At 50.6% G+C, this 25536-nt stretch overlaps 1 protein-coding gene across 2 annotated transcripts in view; it reads right to left on the reverse strand.

Annotated features, from left to right (window-relative positions):
• Positions 1-25536, reverse strand: part of SRPRB (SRP receptor subunit beta) — a 371725-nt gene that overhangs the window by 277321 nt on the left and 68868 nt on the right. For both annotated transcript variants that reach the window (XM_033959324.1, XM_033959325.1), the window contains one exon: positions 6934-7028. In XM_033959324.1, the coding sequence (XP_033815215.1) occupies positions 6934-7028 (95 nt within the window). The remainder of the gene's footprint in view (positions 1-6933; positions 7029-25536) is intronic.

Here is a 25536-nt window from a genome sequence, read left to right on the forward strand (position 1 = left end):
GGCCACAGAGCAGGCAGGCATGGCACAACTGGGGGCCAGGGGGGGGGAGGGAAAGGGGGCTGCTTTGGGGGGATGGTTGTTCTGGGGGCAGAGAGCAATCATGGGGGGGAACAGAAGGGGGCCAAGAAGCAGGCAGGCATTGCACAACAGGGGGAGAGGGAAAGGAGGCTGCTTTGGCATGCAGGGGGGCCAGGGAGACAGACAGAAAGAAAGACGCAAAGACAGGGGACCAGGGAGAGACACAGACACAAAGAATGACAGACAGACAGCGTCCAAGGAGAGAGAGAGAGAGAGACAAATAAAAAACAAAAAAAGACATACAGACATCTACTCTAGCACCCATTATTGTAACGGGCTTAAACACTAGTTTCTTTAATAAGACATTAACTATTTTGTCTGCGGCCCTCCAAGTACCTACAGATCCAAAATGTGGCCCCACTAAGGGTTTGAGTTTGAGACCACTGATTTACATGGTGTTTGATTAATCTCCTAGATTGAATGTGGATAAGTTATTGAGTTTTTATGATATTGTAACTGAAATCACCCATTATTATACTGTTGCCCAGAGACACATTGGAGGCAGAGTGGGACTGCGCAGGGAAAGAATGCTGGGTTTGAAACTCATTCCACAAATGTTTCATAAATTCTGAGAAAGCTTCCGGGTTCCTGAGGTGTAAAGTCGCCCTTTGATGACTTAACTTTGTGTTTCTTAGGCTGCAGAGATTCCACAGCCAAGCACGCAACTACCCAATGTGCCAAGCCCCAAAAATAAAAAAGGCCATCCCACCAGGCTAGCCAAGCGTTTTGTCACCTGCTTAATAATGGAAGAAGCTAAGCTTGGTGCTGCCGCCTCTCCCAACAGCACCATCCAGCACGTGGCACAAGGACACTCTTGAGGCACTAAATTTGTGCAATCCTGGTAAAGATTCACAGTAGTAGAGCCCAAGGACTCCATCTCAACAAGCTTTGAGGCAAAAACTGCAGTTTTGGAGAAGCAGGAAGCTTTAGAAAAAAAGATCATTAAAAATCCAAAATGGCCACCATAAGAACATAAGCATCGCCTCTGCCGAGTCAGACCACAGGTCCATCGTGCCCAGCAGTCCGCTCCCGCGGCGGCCCCCCAGGTCAGTGACCTGCAAGTGATCCTCTACTGAAGACATTTTGTCCTGTATAGTACCCCCTCTATCTATATCCCTCAATCCCCTTCAGCAACCTGTCCAACCCCTTCTTGAAACCCAAAATCGTACTCTGCTCTACCACCTCCACTGGAAGTGCATTCCAGGCATCCACCACCCTCTGAGTGAAGAACTTCCTAGTATTCGTTCTGAATCTGTCTCCCTTCAATTTTCTTGAGTACCCGCTTGTTCTTGTTTCCCCGGACAGTCTGAAGAATCTGTCCCTCTCTACCCTCTCTATACCTTTTATGATCTTGTAAGTTTCTATCATGTCCCCTCTAAGTCTCCGTTTTTCCAGGGAAAAGAGCCCCAGTTTCTACAGCCTCTCGGCATATGGAAGGTTTTCCATGCCCTTTATCATTTTTGTTGCTGTTCTTTGGACTCTCTTGAGTGTCGCCATATCCTTCTTAAGGTACGGCGACCAGTATTGAACGAAGTACTCCAGATGCGGGCACACCATCGCCCGATATAGCGGCAAGATAACTTCTTTGGTTCTGGTAGTGATTCCATTTTTGATAATGCCCAGCATTCTGTTTGCCTTCTTTGAGGCCGCCCCCGGCTTCATTGTTTGGTCCACCAGAACCCCCAAGTCCTTTTCTAGGTTGCTTTTCCCCAATACCATCCCCCTCATGCTATAGTTGTACATCGGGTTTCCTTTCCCTTTGTGTCATTTATTCGCCCATTCACTCAGTTTGTTCAGGTCCCTTTGTAGCTCTTTACATTCCTCAACAGTTCTAACCCTGCTGGAGAGTTTTGTGTTGTCCGCAAATTTTATAACCTCGCACTTCATCCCTGCTTCTAGGTCATTAATGAATATATTGAACAGCAGTGGTCCCAGCACTGACCCCTGCGGGACACCGCTCGTAACTGCTTCCCATTCCGAGTAGTGTCCCTTTATTCCCACCCTCTGCCTCCTGTCCTCCAGCCAATTACAGATCCATCTGTGCACGTCTCCTTCCACTCCGTGGTTCCACAGTTTTCTTAGCAGGCGCTCATGGGGTACCTTGTCGAAGGCTTTTTGGAAGTCCAGATACATGATGTCTATGGGGTCACCATGGTCCAATTGTTTGTTTATCCCCTTGAAGAAGTACAGTAGGTTCGTTTGGTAAGATCTTCCTTTACAGAAACCATGCTGGCTGGTTCTCATCAGATTATTTCTCTCTATATGCTCATTGATGCTGTCTTTGATTAATGATTCAGCCATTTTCCCCGGAACTGAGGTTAAGCTCACTGGTCTGTAGTTCCCCGGGTTGCCTCTGGATCCCTTTTTGAAGATAGGTGTAACATTCGTTATCCTCCAGTCCTCCGGGATTGCCCCTGTTTTCAAAGATAGGTTGCAGATCTTTAGTAGTAACTCCGCTATTTCATCTCTGAGCTCCTTCAGTATTCTCGGGTGGATTCCATCCAGTCCCGGCGATTTGTCTGTTTTTAATCTATCTATCTGTTTGAGTACGTCTTCGAGGCTCACCTCTATTGACAATAGTTTTTCCTCTTGGTCCCCTTTGAAGGTTTTTTCTGGATTCGGCACGTTGGATGTGTCCTCTTTCGTGAAGACTGACGAGAAGAACTTGTTTAATCTGTCCGCCACCTCCTTTTCCTCTTTTACCACTCCCTTCTTGTCTCCCTCATCCAGGGGTCCCACTTCCTCCCTCGCTGGTTGTTTTCCCTTCACATATCAAAAAAATGGTTTAAAGTTCCGTGCCTCCTTGGCAAGTCTCTCCTCATACTCTTTTTTCGCTGTTCTGACCACACGGTGACATTCTCTCTGATGTTTCCTGTGCTCTTTCCAGTTTTCCTCGGTTTTATCCTTTTTCCATTTCTTGAAAGATTTTTTCTTGTCTCCTATCACATTCTTAACTTCATTGGTTAACCAAGCCGGGTTTTTTGTTTGATTCTCTTTGCTCCCTTTTCTAAATCTGGGTATATATAGGTTTTGCGCCTCGTTTACCGTGTCCTTGAATAAGGTCCAGGCTTGCTCCACCTTCTGTGTTTTTCTGGAGCTGCGCTTGAGTTTTCTCTTTACCATTTGCCTCATGGCGTCATAATTATCTTTCTTGAAGTTGAATGCTGTTGCAATGGTCCTCCTCCCCTTTGGCATTTCTATTTCCACTTTGAATCGGATCATGTTGTGATCACTGTTTCCTAATGGTCCTACTACTTCCACTTCTTGTGCAGGTCCTTTCAGCCCGCTGAGGATTAAATCCAGTATAGCTGTCACTCTCGTTGGTTCCCTGACGAGCTGCTCCAAGAAGCAGTCCTGCACAGCCTCCAGGAGTTCCAGTTTCCTTGGAACATTTTGAAGCTCCATGGCTCCAGTCTATACCCGGATAGTTGAAATCTCCCATAATTATGGTGTTTGCGTTTTTACATTCTCTCCTCAATTCGGCCCTCAGTTCTTCATCCATTGCCTCTGTTTGTCCAGGTGGGCGGTAGTACAGTCCCATCTTTATCTCGGTTCCCTTTCTTCCTGGTATTTTAACCAATATTGATTTCGGTCAGTCATTTGCCACTGTTGTGTCCACTCCGGTCGAGTGAATGGCATCCTTTATAAAGTGCTACTCCTCCCCCTTTCTGGTGTGTCCTGTCTCTTCGGTAGCGCTTGTACCCTGGCAGTACTATGTCCGATTTGTTTTCTTCGTTCCACCATGTTTTCGTGATTGCTATGACATCTAGGTTCTCATCCTTAGCCATGATTTCTAGTTCACCCATTTTGCTCTTCAGGCTTCTTGCTTTCGTGTACATACAGTTTAAGTCTTGATAGTTTTGTTTTTTTGTTACTTCCCCTTGTGGTTCGTTGTCCTTGCCATCCCCTTTCTCCTGTTTATTGTTACTTATGTTATCTCCTTGTGGTACGTTCTCATTTTCCTCCTTTTGGTCCATCCCTTCCTCTTGTTTCATTTCGACTCCCCCCCACCCCCCTTGTAGAAGACTTCTCTTAACCTCCTCATGATTCTGTTGGTATTTCATCGCCTGTTTTGTGTCTTCGGTGTCCTCCCCGCATCTTTCCCACCCAGTATCCTTTTGGGATACTGTCTTCCGAATCATCGACTCCTGGTCGACTGACGGCTTCCCCTTCTTCCTAGTTTAAAGCTTGTTCTATTCCTCTCCGGACGTTGTTTGCTAGTAGTCTTGTTCCTGCCGTGCTCAAGTGTAGTCCATCTCTCCTGAAGAGCTTGTTCTTGCCCCAAAACGTTGTCCAATTCCTCACGAAGTGAAAACCCTCCTCTTCGCACCATCTCCTCAACCACGCATTGATTGATTGCAGCTCCTTCTGCCTCTTCACATCAGCCCTCAGTACTGGTAGGATCTCCGAGAACGCTATCCTCTGTGTCCTCATCTTCAGCTTCCTTCCCAAGATCTTGAACTGTTCGGTGAGTGCATTCCTGTTGTAGTCTCTCCTGGTGACATCGTTTGTCCCGACGTGGACTAACACTCACGTCTGCTCCGTCTCTGTTCCCTCCAGGATCCTATCAATCCTGTCAGCGATGTCCTTAGTTCTTGCTCCTGGGAGACAGGTCACCAGCCTATCCTCTCTCCTTCCTGCTATGTGACTGTCCATCTGTCTTAGGATCGAGTCTCTGACCAGGACTGCAGATTTCCCCTTTTTCAGTCTCCGCTGTGGTCACAGATCAGTGTCCTTGGTGCTAATCGTTTCTTCTCCCTCAGGTCGCTGGTAGGATCTTGCCTCTTCTTCCAGCGAGTGTCTTCCATGGGGTCCTTCTGTCTTGTTGTCAGGTGGTTCCTGTCCTCCGTTCAGTGTAGCTTCCTCGATCCTGTGCTGCTCCTGATCTTGTACTTCCACTCTCCTCTAGGCTTCCTCGATGAACTTCTCGAGCTCCCTGACTTGCTCCTCGATGTGCCCCTCTCTCATAGGGTATTCGGCTGTCTGAAAGGGGTCTTCCCGGATCCTGTGCCTCAGATGACTGACTTCACTCTTCAAGCTATTCAGCTCCTGACATCGTCCGCACACATACGACTGTCTCCCCGAGGGGAGGTAGTCGTACATGTGGCAGTCCATGCAGAACACTGGGAAGCTCAACCCCTGGGCTCCTGCAGCTTCCATTCTTGTCTGCCTTCTAGAAGTTCTTGTACTCTTTGCTTGTGTGCTCACTCCTGTTCCTGGTTCTTCCTAATCGTATGCTCCCTTCTGCTTGTGCGTCGTGTTGATCTCCTCTTCCTGACCCTCTGCGCCTGCCAGTAACCTTTTGCTTGTGTATGTGTCTACTTTTTCCTTTCCTTTACCCTCTTCTGCTGCCCTCTTCTGCTACTTTATGCTTGTGAGTGTTCTCTTGCGCCTGTTGCCCCTTTGTATTCTTGGATGCAGTGGCACTTCTCAAGGCCCTTCACAAAGGTGCTCTCGCTAAGGCGAGCGCCTTTGCTGCTCGCCTTCACCGCACGCCGAACGGCTGTGCGCCATTAGCTCCCCCCCCTTTAAGGGGGGGTCCGGGCGCTGACGCCTCTGGTGATGCGGTGCGGGTGTGCAGAGCTAACTCTTGCCTCAACCCGCTCCTCGCCGCCACTAAACTTCCGCTTCCTACCTTCCTCCTGCCTCCCGGATCACCTCTTCTCTCTTCTCAGCCGCTGCCTGCTCCTACCACACGGCTTGCTCACTTTACCTTTGCGCCGCAGCTCCCTCCTCTTAAGGGGGAGTCCGGGCGCTGACGTCTCTGGTGACGCGGTACGGGTGGGCGGAGCTAACTCTCGCCTCTACCCGCTCCTCGCTGCCACTAAACTTCCGCTTCCTACCTTCCTCCTGCCTCCCAGATCACCTCTTCTCTCTTCTGAGCCGCTGCCTGCTTCTACCAAGCGGCTTGCTCACCACTAAGAAATTCACAGCAAAATTGCAATATTTTCCACATTTAACAAAGTGCAAAACTGAAATTTTAGGATTTTTCAGATGGGAACTCAGGGGGACATGCAGAAACCCTCAAAACTTCAATTTTCAAACCTTCCCCAATTCATCTCACAGGCTGCGACAGCCTTTACTCACTGTGACCTGTGCTGATAATGTGCTGCAGCCTTCCTCAGCTCCCTAGATGTAAATCAGAGAAACGCTGCCTCATGCTGGGAATGCTTCAACACTGATATTCAGACTGCCAGTCAGACCCTATGCCCAAATGCACCTCCACCCCTGTGGACTGATGGACACACTCAGGGAGAAGACACAGCCAACACCCTACTAGACACCACCAAGTCTCCTACAGCTGTCCAACAGCTTGTGCTTGAACCTTTGTTCAGCAAAAGGAGAGAGATGGAGACGGCCCCAAGCTCCTGTGAAGTAAATGCAGGCTGGCTGGCAGCTGCAGACCAAAGACTATGTGATCTCAATGCAGGCAGAGCTGAACAAACACTCCGAGCACCAGAAACCTTGAAAATGGGACAACAAAAAACACCAAATAAAATGATAAAATGGGGAGAGCAGAACTAATACACTCCTGCTGGCACGAATGTAGAAGGGAAAACTATAGGTAGTGCTAAAGAGCCCAGTGAAGTACACCAGAGGCACAGAGAAAAAAATCTGGAGTGGATTCCTTCCGCAAATGGTATGCGGCCATGGGGACAACCCATATTTCAAAAATGTCTCACCAACTTCACTGGAAATATATTTCCTTGCTAAAGTGAGTAGGTGCTAGCTCATTCAACACTGGATTACTCCTTTAACAAAATTCTACAGACATCCTGATCTTTTCTATTGTATGATCTAATTTTCTACCTGTCTACAAAATACAAATAATTTTTTACATATTAAAACATTTACCCTGCTGAAAAGTAGTGTCTTCCCTGAATCACAAAGGCCGAACAGGAGCACATCTCGCTGACTGCTCTTCCTCCCATGTAAGAGCTTCCAGAACACTGAGAGGAAACGGAAAGTGATTTGAAATCAGTGTCCACTCAGAAGACAAATCAACATAAATATAGTAATCTCCAATGCAGCCTTTCATACTACAAACTTGTAAAAAACAGGTAAAAGGATATTAGTCATGGATTTTTATATACTGCCTTTCACTGGTATATCAGTCTACATATATTATGTACATCTCCTTTTTCTGCCTGTAGTCAGCTCACAATCTGAATCTTATACCTGGAGCAATGGAGAGTTAAATTACTTAACCAGAGTAACAAGGAGCCACAATGGGAATTAGCCACAGTTCTATCAAAATAATGCAGGAGATAAGGTTCAATTCAATGCTCTAGAAAATACCTACTCTGTTCTCTTGGAATTATTAAACGCCAAAAAACAAAAAAATAATTATGTACCAAATCTATCCTTATTACAAGGAGGAAAAAGCTTCAGAGCCTCATCTTCAGCCAGAACAAACCTTGCTGAAAGACTAGAAAGGGTAAGCACCTCACAGGATTGTAAAAAAACCTCCTTATCAGTAAGTTCTTATAAATCTTAAGCATTCAAAAAAACTCTAGCTTAACTTAATGTGCAGCTCTGCTTTGAAAACAGTCACAGTTCATATGAAACAGTTGTTAAAGGTAACAGCTATTTATCTTATGTGCTGTACCCAACTGTGAAAAAGCATAGTTACTTACCGTAACAGGTGTTATCCAGGGACAGCAGGCAGATATTCTCTACATGTGGGTGACGTCATCCACGGAGCTCGCAAGCAAACTTGCTTGAAGATCTTCAAGCTTGCGAGTGTACTGCGCATGCGCATGTGCCTTCCCGCCCGAGTTAGGGCGCGCGTCTCCTCAGCGTGGCCTCAGTTCAGATAGCTAGCAAAGAAGCAAACCCGGGGAGGTGGGTGGGCTGCGAGAATATCTGCCTGCTGTCCCTGGATAAAGCACAGTTACTTACCGTAACAGGTGTTATCCAGGGACAGCAGGCATATATTCTCACATGTGGGTGACGTCATCTACGGAGCCCCGGCGCGGACAGCTTTTCAAGCAAACTTGATTAAAGTTTCAAGTTTGCACACTGCACCACGCATGTGCGTGCCTTCTCGCCCACTAGAGGGCGCATCCCACCTCGTGGTCCTCAGTTCCATAACTAGCAAGGAAGCCATCCCCGGGGAGGCGGGCGGGTTGTGAGAATATATGCCTGCTGTCCCTGGATAACACCTGTTACGGTAAGTAACTGTGCTTTATCCCAGGACAAGCAGGCATGATATTCTCACATGTGGGTGACCTCCAAGCTAACCAAAAAAGGGCAGGTGGGAGGATGGCAATTTAGGAAAACAGATTTTGCAAAACTGACTGGCCAAACCGGCCGTCACTCCTGGATAAAGTGTCCAGGCAGTAATGAGAGGTGAATGTATGAACCGAAGACCAAGTGGCAGCCTTGCATATGTCCTCCATCGGAGTGGATCGGAGGAAAGCTATCGAAGCTGCCATCGCTCGGACCTTGTGCCCCGTGACTCGACCCGGGGGAGGAAGGCCGGCCTGAGCGTAGCAAAAGGAAATGCAAGCGGCCAACCAGTTAGACAGAGTGCGCTTGGAAACTGGATGCCCTAATCGATTGGGATCGAAGGACAAAAACAATTGAGGAACCTTCCGATGAGGCCTGGTGCGTTGAAGATAAAATGCCAACGCCCTCTTACAGTCAAGCGTGTGAAGCGCCGTCTCGCCCGGATGGGAGTGGGGCTTCGGGAAGAACACAGGAAGGACAATGGACTGATTGAGGTGGAAGTCAGAAACAACTTTAGGTAAAAACTTAGGATGGGTGCGGAGGACCACCTTGTCGTGATGAAAGACAGTGAAAGGAGGGTCCGCAACCAAGGCTTGCAACTCCCCAATCCGCCTGGCGGAGGTGAGGGCAATCAGAAACACCGCCTTCCAAGTCAGAAATTTCAAGAGGGACTTGTTGAGTGGCTCAAAAGGGGGTTTCATCAGTTGAGCCAGAACTACATTCAAATTCCACACGACAGACGGAGGCTTAAGAGGGGGGCAAACCCTGAGTAACCCCTTCATGAAGCGTGTCACCAAGGGATGGAGTGACAGAGGGCGTCCCTCCAGAGGTTGGTGGAAAGCGGAAATCGCACTGAGATGAACCCGCACCGAAGTGGTTTTCAAGCCGGAGTGCGACAAATGAAATAAATATTCTAAGACCGAGGATACCGGAACTGATACCGGGTCCAGGTGAAAAGACGAGCACCAGGTGGAAAACCTGGTCCATTTCTGCGCATAGCAAAGCCTCGTCGAGATCTTGCGGGAGGCTTCCAACACCTCCTTCACCGATTGAGACAGGTCCGGAGGAGTCAGGGAACAAGAAACCAGGCTGTCAGGTGCAATGACTGCAGATTGGGATGTAACATGGATCCTTGACTCTGAGACAGCAGAGAAGGAGAGACAGGCAGGGGAAGAGGCTCTCTGGCACTGAGCTGGAGCAGCAGGGAGAACCAGTGCTGACGCGGCCATCGAGGTGCTATGAGAATCATCGTGGCCGTGGACGATTTTAGGTGTACCAACGTTCGCATGATCAGAGGGAACGGAGGGAATGCATACAGGAACCTCCCTTCCCAGTCGAGTAGGAAGGCATCCGCTTCCAGACGGTCCTGCGAGTACATCCGAGAACAATATAGTGGTAGTTTGTGTGTCTCCGGAGAGGCAAACAGATCCACCTGTGGCGTTCCCCAGCGAGCGAAAACCTCGCGTAGAACTGCTGAGTGTAGAGTCCACTCGTGCGGTTGCAGAAGTCGACTCAGTTTGTCCGCCAGGCAATTCCGTTCTCCTTGGATGTAGACCGCCCGGAGGAAGATGTTCCGGGAGGCCGCCCACTCCCAGAGGCGAAGAGCTTCGGAGCAGAGGGGCCATGACCCCGTTCCTCCCTGCTTGTTCACATAATACATTGCCACCTGATTGTCCGTGCGGACGAGGACCACCTGGTCCTGCAATATGTGAACGAAGGCTCGAAGTGCTAGGAAGATGGCTCGCAGCTCTAGCACGTTGATGTGACACTGACGGTCTTCTGTCGACCACAGGCCCTGCGTGCGAAGACCGTCGAGATGGGCTCCCCACGCGTACTCCGAGGAGTCCGTGGTAAGGACCTTGCGAAAGGGCGGAGTGCGAAACAATAGCCCCATGGACAGATTTGAAGAGTCTGTCCACCAACGCAGCGATTTCCGCAAGGGCGGAGTTACCGAAATGAGGCGAGACACCGGGTCGCACTCCTGACGCCACTGGGACGCGAGGGTCCACTGAGGGATCCTCAGATGTAGCCTCGCAAACGGTGTGACATGTACCGTCGAGGCCATATGGCCCAGCAGCATCATCATGCGCTTGGCCGACACCTTCGACAGTTGAGAGACCTGGTGGCTCATCCGTACCAGGGCTTCCAACCGCTGGGTCGGCAGGTAGGAGCGTAGGCGCACCGTGTCCAGCACCGCACCTATGAATTGAAGAGACTGCGACGGCCTCAACTGAGACTTTGGAAAGTTTATCTCGAACCCGAGAGTTTGCAGGAAGGCAATAGACTGTCGGGTCGCTGAGATAACCCCCTCCCTGGTCGGGGCTTTGATGAGCCAATCGTCCAGGTAAGGGAACACGTGAAGTCCACGCGACCTGAGGGCTGCTGCAACCACCACCATGCACTTCGTGAATACTCGTGGGGACGCGGCCAGGCCGAAGGGCAGTACCCTGTACTGGAGGTGGAGGTCCCCCACCTGGAATCGTAAGAATCTTCGACAGGCGGGGTGCACCGGAACATGGGTGTATGCTTCCTTTAGGTCGAGGGAGCACATCCAGTCCCCTTCCTCCAAGAGGGGATACAGAACCGGGAGAGACAGCATTCGAAACTTCTCCCGGGCCAGGAATTTGTTGAGCTTCCTGAGGTCCAGTATGGGGCGCAGGTCCCCGGTCTTTTTTGGGACCAAGAAGTAGCGGGAGTAAAACCCCGTGCCCCACTGGTCCTTGGGGACCGGCTCGACCGCCCGAAGCTTCAAGAGGGCTTTGGCTTCGGTTATAAGGGTCGGTAGCTGCGAACGGTTGCAGGGGACTAAACTTGGGGGACTGTCCGGCGGCGAGGACACAAAGTTGAGCGAGTAGCCCTCGGAGACGATCCGGAGCACCCAAGCGTCTGAGGTAATCCCGGTCCATGCCTCCCGGAAGGACAGAAGACGGCCCCCGATAGGAAGGGGTTCTTGTGAAAGTGCGGAGGGGAACCCGCCCCGTCCGCTCAGCCCGTCAAAAGGAAGGCGCTGGCTTAGAAGGGCCCTGCGCCGGGGCTTGGGGTTGTCCCCCTCTGCCTCGCTGAGACGGACGTCTCGGAGGCGGTCTCGAGAAAGCCGGGGTCGACTTCTGAGGGTATCGGCGCGGCGGAGGCCGAAAGGGTTTCTGCGGCGGGGGCCTAGGTTTGGGGCGGACCAGGGATGCTAGAGAGCGCTCCTGTTCCGACAAGCGCTTGGTCGCCGCGTCCAATGACTCGTCGAATAACTCGGACCCCACACAAGGCAAGTCTGCCAGGCGTTCCTGCAGGTTTGGGTCCATGTCGAGGGTGCGAAGCCAGGCCAAGCGGCGCATGGCCACCGCGAGGGCCGACACCCTCGAAACCAGCTCAAAGGCGTCGTACACTGCATGGAATAGGTACAACCGCAATTGAGACAGGTTGGACATAAACTTGTCGAATCCTGCTCTTTGGGAGTCCGGTAACGAGTTTCGATATTGAGGAAGGTCCTTCACCATACCACGCAAAAAGGAGGAAAAGGTGAAGGCGTAATTTAGAACCCTGGTGGCCATCAGGGAATTTGAATAGAGGCGACGGCCAAACTTGTCCAGGGTCCGCCCCTCCCTGCCTGGTGGAACCGCCGCAGAAACCCGTGAGGGCTGTGATTTTTTAAGAGCAGACTCCACCAGAAGGGACTGGTGTGAGAGCTGCGCCTTATCGAACCCTTTAGGGGGAATCGTCCTATACTTCGATTCCATTTTTGAAGGCACAGACGTGACTGTAAGAGGGTTTGACAAGTTCTTCAGCCAGGTTTGCAGAAGGACACTGTTGAGAGGGAGTCTAGGCACCTCCCTAGGAAGAGTGGGGAGGTCCTGTTCCTCCAAAAATTCTTTGGAATACCGAGAGCCTACCATCAGGTCAATCCCCAGGGCTTGGGCCATGTCCTGAACGAAGGATGAAAATGAGGACGGCCTAGCCTGGGGAGAGGGGGTTCTCGACCGCCCCACCGAGGAGAGGGGGGGAGGCCTCATGGGAATAATGAGGGTCCCTAACCGATCCCGAATCCCAGGATCCCCTCTCGAGGGCCCTCGAGGGGGAAGGGGAAGTTATCCTCCTCGCAGAACCCTTGGGTGAGGACCCCGGGGTTCGTGGGACACTCTCCCGTTTCCTCGGCGAGGCGGCCCGGGAAGACTTCCCATGGGGTGAGCGGAGGAGCCTCGGGTTGTCGAGGCGCAGCTCCGACACCTGCAGCGCCTCGCCCCCGAACGACGAGGAACGGTCGCGCCGAGGCGAGCCTCGGGGCCGCTTGGACTTCCTCGATCGACGCCCCGTCCGAGGTCGCGTCGAGGGCGAGGCGTGTCTGGAAGACCCGGAGGAAGAGGAGGAAAGGCGGCGCACTCTGCGCAACTTTTCTTTGGGCCTTACACTGCGCTCAGGGGGTTCCCCCGAGGTCGAGGTCCGGGGCGGGGCCGAGACCGAGGTGAACGGGGCCACAGTACCCGAGACCGAGGTCGCCGAGGCCGGGGCTCCCGAGGGAGCCGAGGCCGGGGCCTCCGAGACCGACGGCGCCCAGGCCGAGGTCGAGGCCGCCGGAACCGCAGCACGCTGCAACACTTCCAGGGCTCCCGACAGCTCCGATGAGATCAGAGCTCGGAGGAGATCCTGGAAGGCCGGAATCCCCACGAAGGTGGGGAGTTCCGAGTCCGGGGCACACTCCCTGGAGGGCGACCTCGGTCTCGAGTATTCCCTCGGGGTGTGCGGAGTCGAGGTCCGATGCGGGGCCGGGGTCGACCCACCCGCCTTGGCCTGACTCGAGGATGGCTTCTTTGCTGAAGGGGATGGAACAGAGGACTTACCCGAAGCTTGCTTCACTGACGACGCCTTCGAGGAAGAGGGCCGAGGCGAGGCCGAGGCCCCCGAGGACGCCGAGGCCGAGGTCAAGGCCGGGGCCGAAGCCGAGGCCGACGTCGAGGCCTTAGGCGGCGCGTCGACGGCGAACAATTCGGCCATTCTTGCCTTACGGCGACGGAGGGCCCTGTTTTGGAAGGTAGCACAGCGATCACACGAGTCTGTCGGATGTTCGGGCCCAAGACAGACAATGCACCACCGGTGAGGGTCAGTGATGGAAAGCAACCTCTCACACCGGCTGCACTTTTTGAATCCCGTAACAGGACGGGACATCCACGAAGAAAAAGAAGAAGGCCGGGAACGTACCGACGTCCCGCGGCCACGGCTTCCGGGAGCCCCCGGAGGCCGACGAAAAACGAAAGACTTTTTTTTTTTTTTTTTGAAAAGAAACGAAAGGAAAACAGCACCGCGAACTAATTCGAAGGGAAAAACAAACTAAACGCGGCAGCTAGAAGGCAAAAACACTGGAGCTCAGATCCACAGGGCTTTCTTGCTCCGCGGAAAAATTTGAACTGAGGACCACGAGGTGGGATGCGCCCTCTAGTGGGCGAGAAGGCACGCACATGCGTGGTGCAGTGTGCAAACTTGAAACTTTAATCAAGTTTGCTTGAAAAGCTGTCCGCGCCGGGGCTCCGTAGATGACGTCACCCACATGTGAGAATATCATGCCTGCTTGTCCTGGGATAACACCTGTTACGGTAAGTAACTGTGCTTTATCCCAGGACAAGCAAGCAGCATATTCTCTACATGTGGGTGACCTCCAAGCTAACTGTAAGGGGATGGAGGGAGAGTTGGCAATTAAGGAGAACAGGATTTGCAAAACCAACCAGCCAAAGTGGCCGTCACGCCTGGAGAAAGCATCCAGACAGTAGTGAGAGGTGAATATATGTACCGAGGACCAAGTGGCAGCCTTACAGATTTCCTCAATGGGAGACGAGCGGAGGAAAGAAGATGCTGCCATCGCACGCACTTCGTGGCCTGTGACTCAACCCGGCAGGGAGAGGCCAGCCTGAGCGGAACAGAGAGATAGAAGCGGCCAACCCGTTAGAAATGGTCCGCTTAGAAACAGAGCGACCCAAGTGAGTAGGATCGAAAGAGAGAAACAGCTGTGGAATAGAGCAATGGGGAGTGGTGCACTTCAAGTAGAAGGCCAGCGCACGCTTACAATCAAGAGAATGCAGAGCCACTTCTCCAGGGTGAGAAGGGGGCTTTGGAAAAAACACAGGAGGAACCATGGATTGGTTGATGGGAAACCCAGAAACAACCTTAAAGAACCTAGGACGGGTACGGAGGACCACCTCATCATGATGGAAGACAGTGAAAGGTGGGTCCGCTACCAGGGCTTCAAGCTCACTGACCCAACGGGCAGATGTGAAAGCAATAGGAAACACAACCTTCCAAGGAAGAAACTGCAAGTGAGCCCGCACTAGCGGCTCGAACGGGGGTTACATGAAAGGAGCAAGAACCACGTTAAGATCCCAAACCACCGGAGGAGGTTTAAAGGGTGGATGAACGCGGAAAAGGCCTTACATGAAGCGGGAAACCACAGGATGAACAGAGATAGGCTTCCCGTCAAGCGGCAGATGAAAAGCAGTAATGGCACTAAGGTGGACATGTATCGAAGAGGACTTGAGTCCAGTGCCCGACAAGTGCAACAGATAGTCTAAGGCAGCAGACAGGGAGGCAGAGGATGGCTCAAGCTGCTGAGCAGCACACCAGGAAGAAAATCGGGTCCACGTCTGATGGCAACAATGTCGAGTGGACTCCTGCCAAGATGCCCCCAAGACGTTCAGCACAGGCTGGGAGAGCTGGAACGAGGGCATTAAGTCTCGAGGAACCAGGCTGTCAAGGGCAGAGTCTGCAGGTAGGGACGAAGCAGTGAACCCCGATGCAGCGAAAACAGAAAAGGAAAACAGGTAGAAGAAGAGGCTCCCTGGAACTAAGTTGTACAGAAGGGAGAACCACGGCTTCCGGGGCCACCGAGGAGCTACCAGAATCATGGTGGACTGGAACCTGACGAGAGTCATCAGAATCAGAGGGAATGGAGGGAACGCATACATAAAAAGGTACGTCCACTCCAGCAGAAAGCATCCGCTTCGAGCCCGAGAGGGGTGTAAACCCTGGAGTAGAAGCGGGGCAACTTGTGATTGAGGGGGGACGCGAACAGATCGATATCCGGAGCCCCCCAAAGAGCAAACATCCGACACAGAGCCAGGAATGGAGAGACCACTCGTGAGGCTGCAGAAGACAACTCAACCTGTCCGCCAGACAATTGTGCTGGCCCGGAATATAGACCGCGCAAAGGAACATATTGCGGCGAATGGCCCAAACCCAGAGCTGCAATGTCCCTAGGCACAGGGATGGGGACCCCAAGCCCCCTCCCCCACCCCCGTTAGTTGATATAATACATGGCGACCTGGTTGTCTGTGCGGATCAGCACCACTCGGTCGCGAAGCAGGTGGCAAAAAGCTTTCAGAGCGAGAATTGCACGAAGCTCCAGCAAAGTGATGTGACAAAGGCAGTCTGCACTGGACCAAAGACCCTGAGCACGAAGACCAGCCAGACGAGCCCCCCCAAGCATAGGCCGACGAGTCCGTCATGAAGGAGGAGCATGAACAGAAAACTCTGGAAGGATTGGAAGAGAGCAGCCACCAATAGAGAAAGTCCTCCAACAAAGGAGGCATGACAACGCATCGAGAGAGAGAGTCTCAATACTGATTCCTTTGGGACGCAAGAGTCAACTGGGGAATGCGGAGGTGAAGTCTGGCAAAAGGAGTCATGTGAACCGTAGAGGTCATTTGACCAAGGAGGACCATCAGAAGTCGAGCTGGGGCTGAGGACAGATGGGCCACCTTCCGGCAGAAACGAACAAGGGCCTCCTACCGAGGCCGAGACAAGAAGGAGCGCAGACGAACTGTGTCCAGGACCACTTTGATGAACTCCAGAGACTAGAACGGACAGAGGCGAGACACGGGGAAGTTAACCCCAAAGCCGAGACTCTGAAGGAGCAAAATGGTCTGATTCGTCGCTTGCAGAACCTCCCGGCGAGAGGATGCTTTGATCAACCAATCATCGAGGTAGTGTGACAAACCCAAGCCCGTTTCAGGGTTTTCCTATGTCAAACCCAAGTCCGGTCCGGGTTTTGCCACAAGGATTGGGAAGAGATACAGTATACCCCGTTGTAAAAGGGCTGACCAGGTGGAAGCCTCGTCTGTGGATTTGGCTAACTACTGCTCAGACCTGGAAGTGGAGTCAGATGAGGCAGAGCAGGAAAGGCTTAATCAGAAAAGCTACACACAGGTTAGGCAGGTGCCCAAGTCTGTTAGAGGATTACTTCCTTTCCAGCCACCTGTCCAGGCAAGGGTTAAGGCTGGAAAGGTTCCTGCACTTAGGCAGATAAAACAAGCCTGTGTTTGGAAGGCCCCAACCCCACCGAGGCTGAGTTGGAGTGACCCTTCCCGGACAGTTGAGAACTCAGAGGGGGAAGCAGCCTTGAGGCAAACAGGAGAGATTCTTCCACTCTCTCCACACCCCAAGGAGGCTGGAGACTGGCAAATGTTGGACACGGAGGAGCTTGCTGCTGACCCAGGGAGTGAGGAAGGAACCCCAGGGGAACCCTTGGAAATCCAGGAGAGTCTGATAGGACCGGAGGAGGTGCCCATGGACACTTATAAATAATAAGGGGATGTGTATTGCCTGTGTCCATAGTAGGGAAGCCACCAGTTATGCCAGTAATTGTTTGAAGGGGAGTTGTATGTCTCTCCCTTCTGATAATGAACTGTTAGTTGCTGCTTGGAAGCTTTAGTTGCAAAGCTAGCAAACGTTTTGGCATTTTGTTTTTTCTTCTCTGCTAGCAGCCAGGCTGAGCCAAGAGCTTCTTCCTCACATCTGTGCATAATTGATTACTTGAAGGGCACAGCAGGGAGCTGTGCTGAGAGCCTGCATGTTCCCAGAGCTGAGTGTACCTTTTGAATTCTGTGCTAAGGAAGAAAACACGGTTTACAGAACTACAGTATGTGATAAGCCACGTTAGGCTGTGAAAACCAGGTGACATGCTGGCCAGGTTTCTTGTTGCACAGTTTTGGTTAAAGTTTGTTTCTGTTCTAGATTTTTCCAAGTTACTAAATCCAAACTGCCCTGGTGAACAGGACTGTTTATAGCTTTGCTAACAAAGACCCGAGGCAGTGGAACTGTATGTTAAGGTGGGATGCACCCAAAAACCTGGACACTGGATTTCTTTGAAAGTTTTGCTCTGTTTGAACTGCTTGTGTTTTGCCTTATAATTTTGAGTGCTTGTTTTGAGGTCTGCTGGGAGAAATCTCCAGAGGAAGAGGAGCCCAGAGGCTCATACTGGAATAGTCAAAAAGACGGTCCATGTTTTGCCGAAGCCGGCAGTTGGCTCGTAGCTTGGCGCTGCTGCAGCTATTGCAGCCACTCCGAAGGAGGCCGAGTGAGCGCAGGAGTGGTATCCTGTGGGTACCTCCGGAGAGGGATTTTATACTGCCGGGATGGAGGGTCTTTGGCTTAAGGCACACCAGAGAGGCGAAGGACCGTTCTTGTTCTGAGAGGCGCTTAGTGGCCACTTCAATGGAGTCATCAAATAGCGCAGTACCCACGCAAGGGAGGTTGGCTAGACGATCTTGGAGATTCGGATTCATAGCCACACTCCGAGCCAAGCAAGACGACACATGGCGATCGCAAAAGCTGGGACTCTCAAGGACAACTCGAAGGCATCATAGGCCGCCTAGAACATATAGAGCCGGAGCTGGGAGAGAGTCTCCTCTAGGAGACGAAACTCCTTACTACGGGCATGCCTGCCCGGAATGAGTGGAGGGCTTCCACACAGAACCGGAGATAGGACGCGAAGATAAAGTTATAGTTGAAGACACGGTTTGCCATCATCGAGTATTGATAAAGACAGCGACCAAACTTGTCCATCAGACGGCCCTCCCACCCTGGTGGGACAGCAGCGTACACCCTCGAGGGGTTGGACTTCTTCAAGGAAGACTCAACTACCAGGGATTGGTGAGAAAGTTGAGAACCCTCGAATCCCTGAACAGGATCCAGAGATGTCGAGGAACAAACCCCCAGGCAACGCGCAAAGCCCCAGCCGACGTCGCTCAGTCAAATTCAGTCAGCGCTTCGAAAGGTGGCACCATACCAATGAAACTGGTAATGAAGGTGCAGCAGTGTGCTCCATAGAGGGCAACCTCGAGGATGAGTATTCCCGTGAAAGGAGGCATGCTTCTAAGGTCTCGTAAAGGCTGGCATGATTGCCTGAGACTCAGCTGGCAGCGTTACTGAGGGAACGCAGCTAGGAAGGAAAGAAGAGACTTACCCAAGGACAGAACCTACGAGGCACAGCAGATGGGACCAGAGGGATTAGGAGAGGCCACCACTGGGGATCGATGCCACGTCAGCTCAATTCCAATGAAGGAAAAGGGCCCGGCCGTTCTACTCACACGAGGTGAACCCCGTGAGAGGCCAGGGGAGAAAGAAAAAAACAGCCACAGCCAAGCGAGGACTAGCGGCAGGGCTGAAACCCAAGAAAGGCCTGCTGGAGGAAAACCAGCAGGAACACAATTTTTTTTTTTAAATAAAAGAGGCGCCGCACAGCAACTTAAAGAAAAACAAAATAAAAGACAGAAAGCCGCAGTGCGAAAAGGCAAGTAGGAAACAGCAGAGCTGTAGAACAGGGCTTCTTGGCTCCGTGGAAAAACAAGAACTGAGGCCACGCTGAGGAGACACGCGCCCTAACTCGGGTGGGAAGACACATGCGCGGTACACTCGCAAGCTTGAAGATCTTCAAGCAAGTTTGCTTGCGAGAGTATCCGATCGGGGCTCCATGGATGACGTCACCCACATGTAGAGAATATGCTGCCTGCTTGTCCTGGGATAATATAGCTTATTGACTTGTGCAGACCTGGATGTTCAAAAGTCTTCCTCCTCCGACGATGGTGACCAGCGTTTAGCTGCGTCAGGGGGGATAGGAAGATGAAGCGTATTCTGAGCTTACTTTTCTGATTTATGACAGAAGTAGTTGTTCTTCTGGTACAAATTCAACTTACTGCGGGTTGGTACCCAACATCAGTGCTCAATCACATCGGCAAAGATGGCCGCAGCAGCAGCGCAGCCTCAGTTTTAAAGAGCTTCAGTGGCGTAAAAAAAGTGACATCACTGACTCAGCTATTCAGCTAATCCACTGGTCAGAGCTCAAACTGCCGACACTTCACAATGATTAAAAAAGTGAACTAATCGGAACACGTGTTCTTAATAGATTTATGTTTATGATGTAAAAAAAAGAGTAAACTAATCAGGACATGTAAATTTTTGATTACTTAGGGGCTTTTATTCATGGTGTTATTATGTTTAAATCATTTTTATTACAATTTCAATAATACAAACTCAACACACCACAAAAACAGCATACAATAACAACCTCAAGAATCTCCCCACCCACCCATCCTGGAAACAGCCACCCTACCAAGTTGAAAAAATGGAGTGATGTGTATCAGTTCAACAGTCTACTTCTGGCTCGCGGGTTCAATATAGCAGTGAACGGTACCCATTACTGGAGAAACAAAGTGGGAAGAGCTTGACGTTCAAACCCAGCTAACTGTCTCATCAAAGTCCACCAGTGCATCGGGGTCTGGGGCAACAACCAGTATTGTAATATGGCTTTAATGCCCATAAGTATTGATTTTTGCACAAAAGTCGCGCTACCCCTTCGCACTGGGAACAAGGACAGTTTCAAAGTAAAGAGAAAGTTATCAACGGGCCTCCAGGAACAGTTCCACATCAAAGCGATTTGATTGCCCAATCTATGCCAATAGACCTTTATGCCCGGACAGGACCAAAACATGTGTCCCAAGTAGCTCGGGGCACCCCACATCGAGGACAACAGTTCGTAGAGCATACGCTCGAGTTGGTGCAAAGAAGGCCCGCAACAAAAACTTGTAGTAACACTGATTCTGCTGCAGATTGCAGTGCTCGAGGGCCCAGTATCAGACTTCATTTTATAACATCCGCTGAGATAGGGACCTGCAAATCCGTGGTCAAGCGAGCTGCCACCAGAGAGGCTAGTTTTGGTTTTTTTTAATGTTTAAATGATTTTTATTATTCCAGCAGTAAGAAGCAAATACAAACAGTAGTACCATTCAGGAAATAACATTTTCAACAATATAATCAGTTCCCCTCCCATCCCTCCCTCCCCTCCCCAAGAATCCATGGCCAGTCCAACAGTTGAGAGTGGGAATAAAATCTTAAAGATTCAAAAGTCTACTGCGAGCATGCGGTGTGAGGTCCTGGCAGAAGTGCTCCCACACCTGACAAAATTTGCGACCTGGGCCAAGAGTCAAGTCTCCCACCATGCGTCTCTCCAGTGTTGCGTGCACTATCATTAGGGATCTCCACTGTGCATATGACGGGGGATCATGGGAGAGCCAGTTGGTGAGGATGGCTTTTTTTCCCATCAAAAGGGCTCTGGAGATAAATGCTAACATTCCCCTAGGTTTGGGCGAGGCTATATTATAAAATCCAAATAACGCCCTCGGTTGCGGAAGCCATCGCCTTCCCCAAAGCGATGTGGTATATAGGCCAAGATGTCTCCAAAACTGTTAGATTGCGGGGCAGGCCCAAAACATGTAACTCAAAGATGCGTGAGCCTGATTGCATTTCGGGCAAGAATGCGACGCAGTAATCCCCATCGGGACTGCACGTTCCGGTGGAATGTAAAGTATAAGAACAATTTTCAATTGCATTTCCCAGTGAGCAATATTGGGTGACACCTTCTGAATGTTCTTCAGGACCCTTGTAACTGTTGAGCAATCAACTGACAATGCAAGTCCTCAGCCCACGCTGTCGCTAATATATCCAGATTCGTACTTGGTTGGCAATCCCGGATCCCCACAATATGAAATCGTAGAGGAATCCTCTGTTGGGCTGAAAGGCTGAAGAGTTCCAAAAGCGCCTCCCTGCAGACTTCAGTAAGGGCAGACACTGGGAGGGACTGAACATAGTGACGGATCTGGTAATAGGCGAAGAGATCATTAGCCTATAGGTCAAAAGTTCGTTGCAGCTCGGCAAATGTGACCAGGCTCCCCTCCTCCGAAAACAGGTGAAAAAAATATTGTAGACATTGTGCTTGCCACCTAAGAAAGGTGGCATTTTGCATGCCCGGCTGGAAAGCTCCATTGCCCAGTATAGCAAATATAAAGACACCCTAGAAGACAATTTGGCTGTTTTACAGACCCATCTCCATGTCCTTCTGGCCAGCGTAAAAATGGGGTAATGAGACACCAAAGGACGCATCCTCGGATCAGCCACATGTAGAAAATAGCTCACATGGAACGGAGCCAGCAAAGATAACTCCAGTGGTGTAGCAGAAAAATCAGATGTTCCTCTAAACCAATCATTAATATGTCTCATCTGACAAGCCATAGCATACCAACGTATATTTAGTAAACCATAGCCCCCCCTATCCCTGGGCAGACACATCCGTAGCAAGGGCATACGTGGTCGCTTACCACCCCATAGAAAACGCTGTAGCTCTTTCATTAAACGAATGTTATGGGCATGGGACAGCAGCAGAGGTAAAACCTGAAAGCGATATAACCATTTGGGAAAGAGCACCATATTAAAAAGGGCTACCCGGCTCGCCACCGATAAGGGAAAAGTGGACCAATTCTGTAGATGTTGTGAGGTGTCTTGAAGCAATGGGGTGATATTGCTGGAGTACAGGGTCGTAAGGTCTCGGGGGATCTGTACCCCCAAATAGCGAATTGAAGTCTGAGCCCACGTAAATGGGAAGTGACCACTCCATGTCTGTTGTAGTGCATGGGGCTAGCTAGGGCCATAGATTTCTGGTAGTTCAACGTAAATCACGAATAAAATTTGAATTCGTCAAGCACTTGCAATAAATATCGAACAGAGTGAGCGGGGTCAGTTAGCAAAAATAATAGGTCATCTGCAAAGGCCAACACTTTGAGTTAATGAGTCCCGAAGTCCACACCCACTATTTCGGGGTCCTGAGACACTGTGCGAAGAAAGGGTTCGAGGTACAATAGAAATAAGAGCGGTGACAGGGGACAGCCCTGTCGAGTTCCCCTCTCAATCGGTAATGGGTCAGTAATAATGTCATTGACAAGTAGTCTTGCTGTTGGAGTGGAATATAAAGTGCGTAATGCCGAGGCGAACCAGCCAGATATCCCCATACAATTTAACACTTCAAAGAGGTACGTCCAATTGACCTGGTCAAACGCCTGTGCCACATTCAAACTGAGTAGAAGCATAGGAGTGTGATGGAATTGCGTGTGCGCTAAGGCTATCAATACTTCACGTACGTTGTGTACTGCTTGTCTACCCTGTACAAAGCCGACTTGTGTGGATGCAATCACATCGGGGAGAAGGGTCGATAATCTATCAGCTAAGATTTTGGACAGATTTTGATGTCTACATTCAGCAAAGAAATTGGGCGATAGGACTCAGGAGCTGAACTGTCTTTGCAAGGCTTCAATATCAACGTGATTAAAGCCTCATTCACTTCTCCTGGGAAATGTTCATCCTGGATTACCTGGGAGTAATAGTCCCTTAAAAAAGGACTAAGCTGCCCTCAGAGCAGTTTATAAAATTCTGCCGTAAAGCCATCCGGCCCTGGAGCCGAAAAATTTTGTTGATTGTGGATAGCTTTATGTAGTTCTTTAGAGGTGATGGGTGCATTAAGAAACCTAATATCCGAGTCAGAGAGCGGCTGTAAACCGGAATCCGTGAAATAGTCCTTAATAAGGGGTTTAGGTCCCGAGTCCCGGCGCCCATATATCTTCCCGAAGTGGGACTGAAAAATTTGTGCAATGTGTTCAGTAGTGTGTTGAAATTGGCCCGTACTATCCCTCAATCCCAAAACATAACGGTGACCCCGCACCTGGGAAGTCAAGCGGGCTAATAACTTCCCTGCCCGATTTCCATAGCGATGGTAGCAAAATTTTTGATACAAGAGCATTTTCACCATGCGCTCATGTATGTAGGAGTTGAGGGTCGTTTCCACGGAAGCTAAGTGTTCCCTAGCGTGGCGGGTCGGGAAAAGGGTATATTGACGCTTAGCGCTTGCTAGTTCTTTTTCCAACCGCAGTATTCCCCGGGACAAACGGCGATTACACGCTATTACATAAGCTATACAATCTCCTCTGAGCACCACCTTAGCCGTGCTCCAAAACAGTATCGGTTCATTGCTATGCAGACCATTAAAGTCTAGGAATTCATCCCATTTAGTCGTTAGGTATGTTTTGAAATGGTCATCAGAAAATAGATAACTAGGGAAGCGCCAACGTACAGGTCCGCGTAAACCGAAGCCCACATTCACATCTAGCCAGATCATCGCGTGATCTGAAATCACCGCCGGGCCTATTACCGCTGCATCCATATTTAGAAATGCTCTGCGAGTGGTAAGGATGTAATCTATCCTAGATTGTGTGTTATGTGCTCTGGAGCGGTGTGTGTAATCCCGTTCAGTGGTATGGAGAATTCTCCACGGGTCCACCAGATCTAAAGTGGCGCAAAGATAGGGCAGCCCTCTGGTATGAGATATACTCGCACCAGGTCCCGGCTGAGAACGATCACAAGTCGGGTCAAACACCTGATTGAAATCCCCTGCAATGTATACTGGATCAGTAACCCACCCAAGAAGCATGGCAGTTAGACCCTCAAAGAAGGAATGGTCATAGGTATTAGGTACATATACATTCATCAAGTAAAAGGAATATGTGCTTACTGACAACTGCAGCAAGAGGTAGCGGCCCTGTGGGTCCGAGGCTACTACTTTCGCAGTGTAAGGCAATGTCTTACTAATCAGTATCGTCACCCCTGCCCGCTTATGAGTTGAAGATGCTGCATGCACTGCGGCTACCCAGGACCTCCTCAATTTCTGATGTTCCAAGTCTGTAAGTTGGGTTTCTTGCAGACAGGCTATGTCGACCTTATGTCGTTTGAGCTGTGTTAAAATTTTTGTTCGTTTTATGGGAGAGGTAATGCCCGAAACATTCCAGGATACTATTCTCAAAGTGTTAGCCAGCAGGTATAAAAAGGGCTAGTACAAACATATAAAATGCTAAGTGCGGAAAAAATCCACCCCGGGTTCCCAGCCATACCCAGGGCAGCCACATGACGCTCAGGACCTGCCCGAGCAGCACCAGTACCATGATAAATGTCAGGTGCAGGAATCTCGCAGCAGGGTCTGATCCCACCCTTCCCAATAATCGAGAGAATACCAGCAGCAACCACGTAGGCCAAGGACTCCCCCCCCCTGGAGCCCCCCCTCTTTTCCCAATCTTCTCCCCAATTGCATGGTTGTGGTCACAGCCTCAGGTTCGCCCTAGGCGGTCCCAAAGGTGTGAAAGATCACAAAACAATGCCACTCCGGGCCCCGAGTTCCCATACAGTAAATACAATAGTCATAAGAGCAGTCTGCAGAGCAAATGAACATTAGGATGAGCTCAAATATACAGTATATCAATTTCTGAACTAGAACAGGAAGCTCTCAGAGTCTGGGATTGGGCGGTCCGCCACAACGCCTTCCTCAAAGCTGTCTACATTCAGGGGAGGGACAATGTCTTGGCGGACAAACTGAGTCGTCTTCTCCAGCCTCACGAATGGACACTCCATTCCAAGCCCCTTCATCAGATCGCTCAGTGGGGATCGCCTCAGATAGACCTCTTTGCGGCTCCCCACAATTTCAAGCTGCCTCAGTTTTGCTCCAGGATCTACGCTCCTCATCGCCTCGAGGCAGATGCTTTTCTGCTGGATTGGGGGAATCGCTTTCTGTATGCGTTTCCACCATTCCCTCTCATTCAAAAGACTCTGGTCAAGCTGAAGTCCGAACATGCCACCATGATTCTGATAGCTCCTCGGTGGCCCAGGCAACCTTGGTTCTCCCTTCTACTTCAACTCAGCAGCAGGGAACCGTACCTACTTCCAGTGTTTCCTTCACTGCTTACTCAGCATCAGGGGTCTCTACTTCATCCCAACCTGCAGTCTCTCCACCTGACAGCTTAGTTCTTTTTCTTCCGCGGAGCTGAGAAGTCTATCTTCAATTTGCGCCCATTGAATCTCTTTTTTGCCTTCTGTTTTGCCGCGGGTTGAGTTCTTTTGGCTCTCCTGTGCATTTATTTCTTTCTTTGATTTCTTTTTTCAAAAAAAATTAAAAAAATTAAAAATTTTTCCTTCCGATACTGGGTCGGCCGCGTGGCTGGGGCCCCGCGCCTTCGACCTTGCAGAGCTTTTCCGGCCTATGTCCCGGCCGATTACTGGTTTTAAAAAGTGTAGCAAGTGCCAGCGCGCATGGCCGCTGCATCA

Source organism: Geotrypetes seraphini, chromosome 9, assembly GCF_902459505.1.
Source record: "Geotrypetes seraphini chromosome 9, aGeoSer1.1, whole genome shotgun sequence".
Taxonomy (NCBI): domain Eukaryota; kingdom Metazoa; phylum Chordata; class Amphibia; order Gymnophiona; family Dermophiidae; genus Geotrypetes; species Geotrypetes seraphini.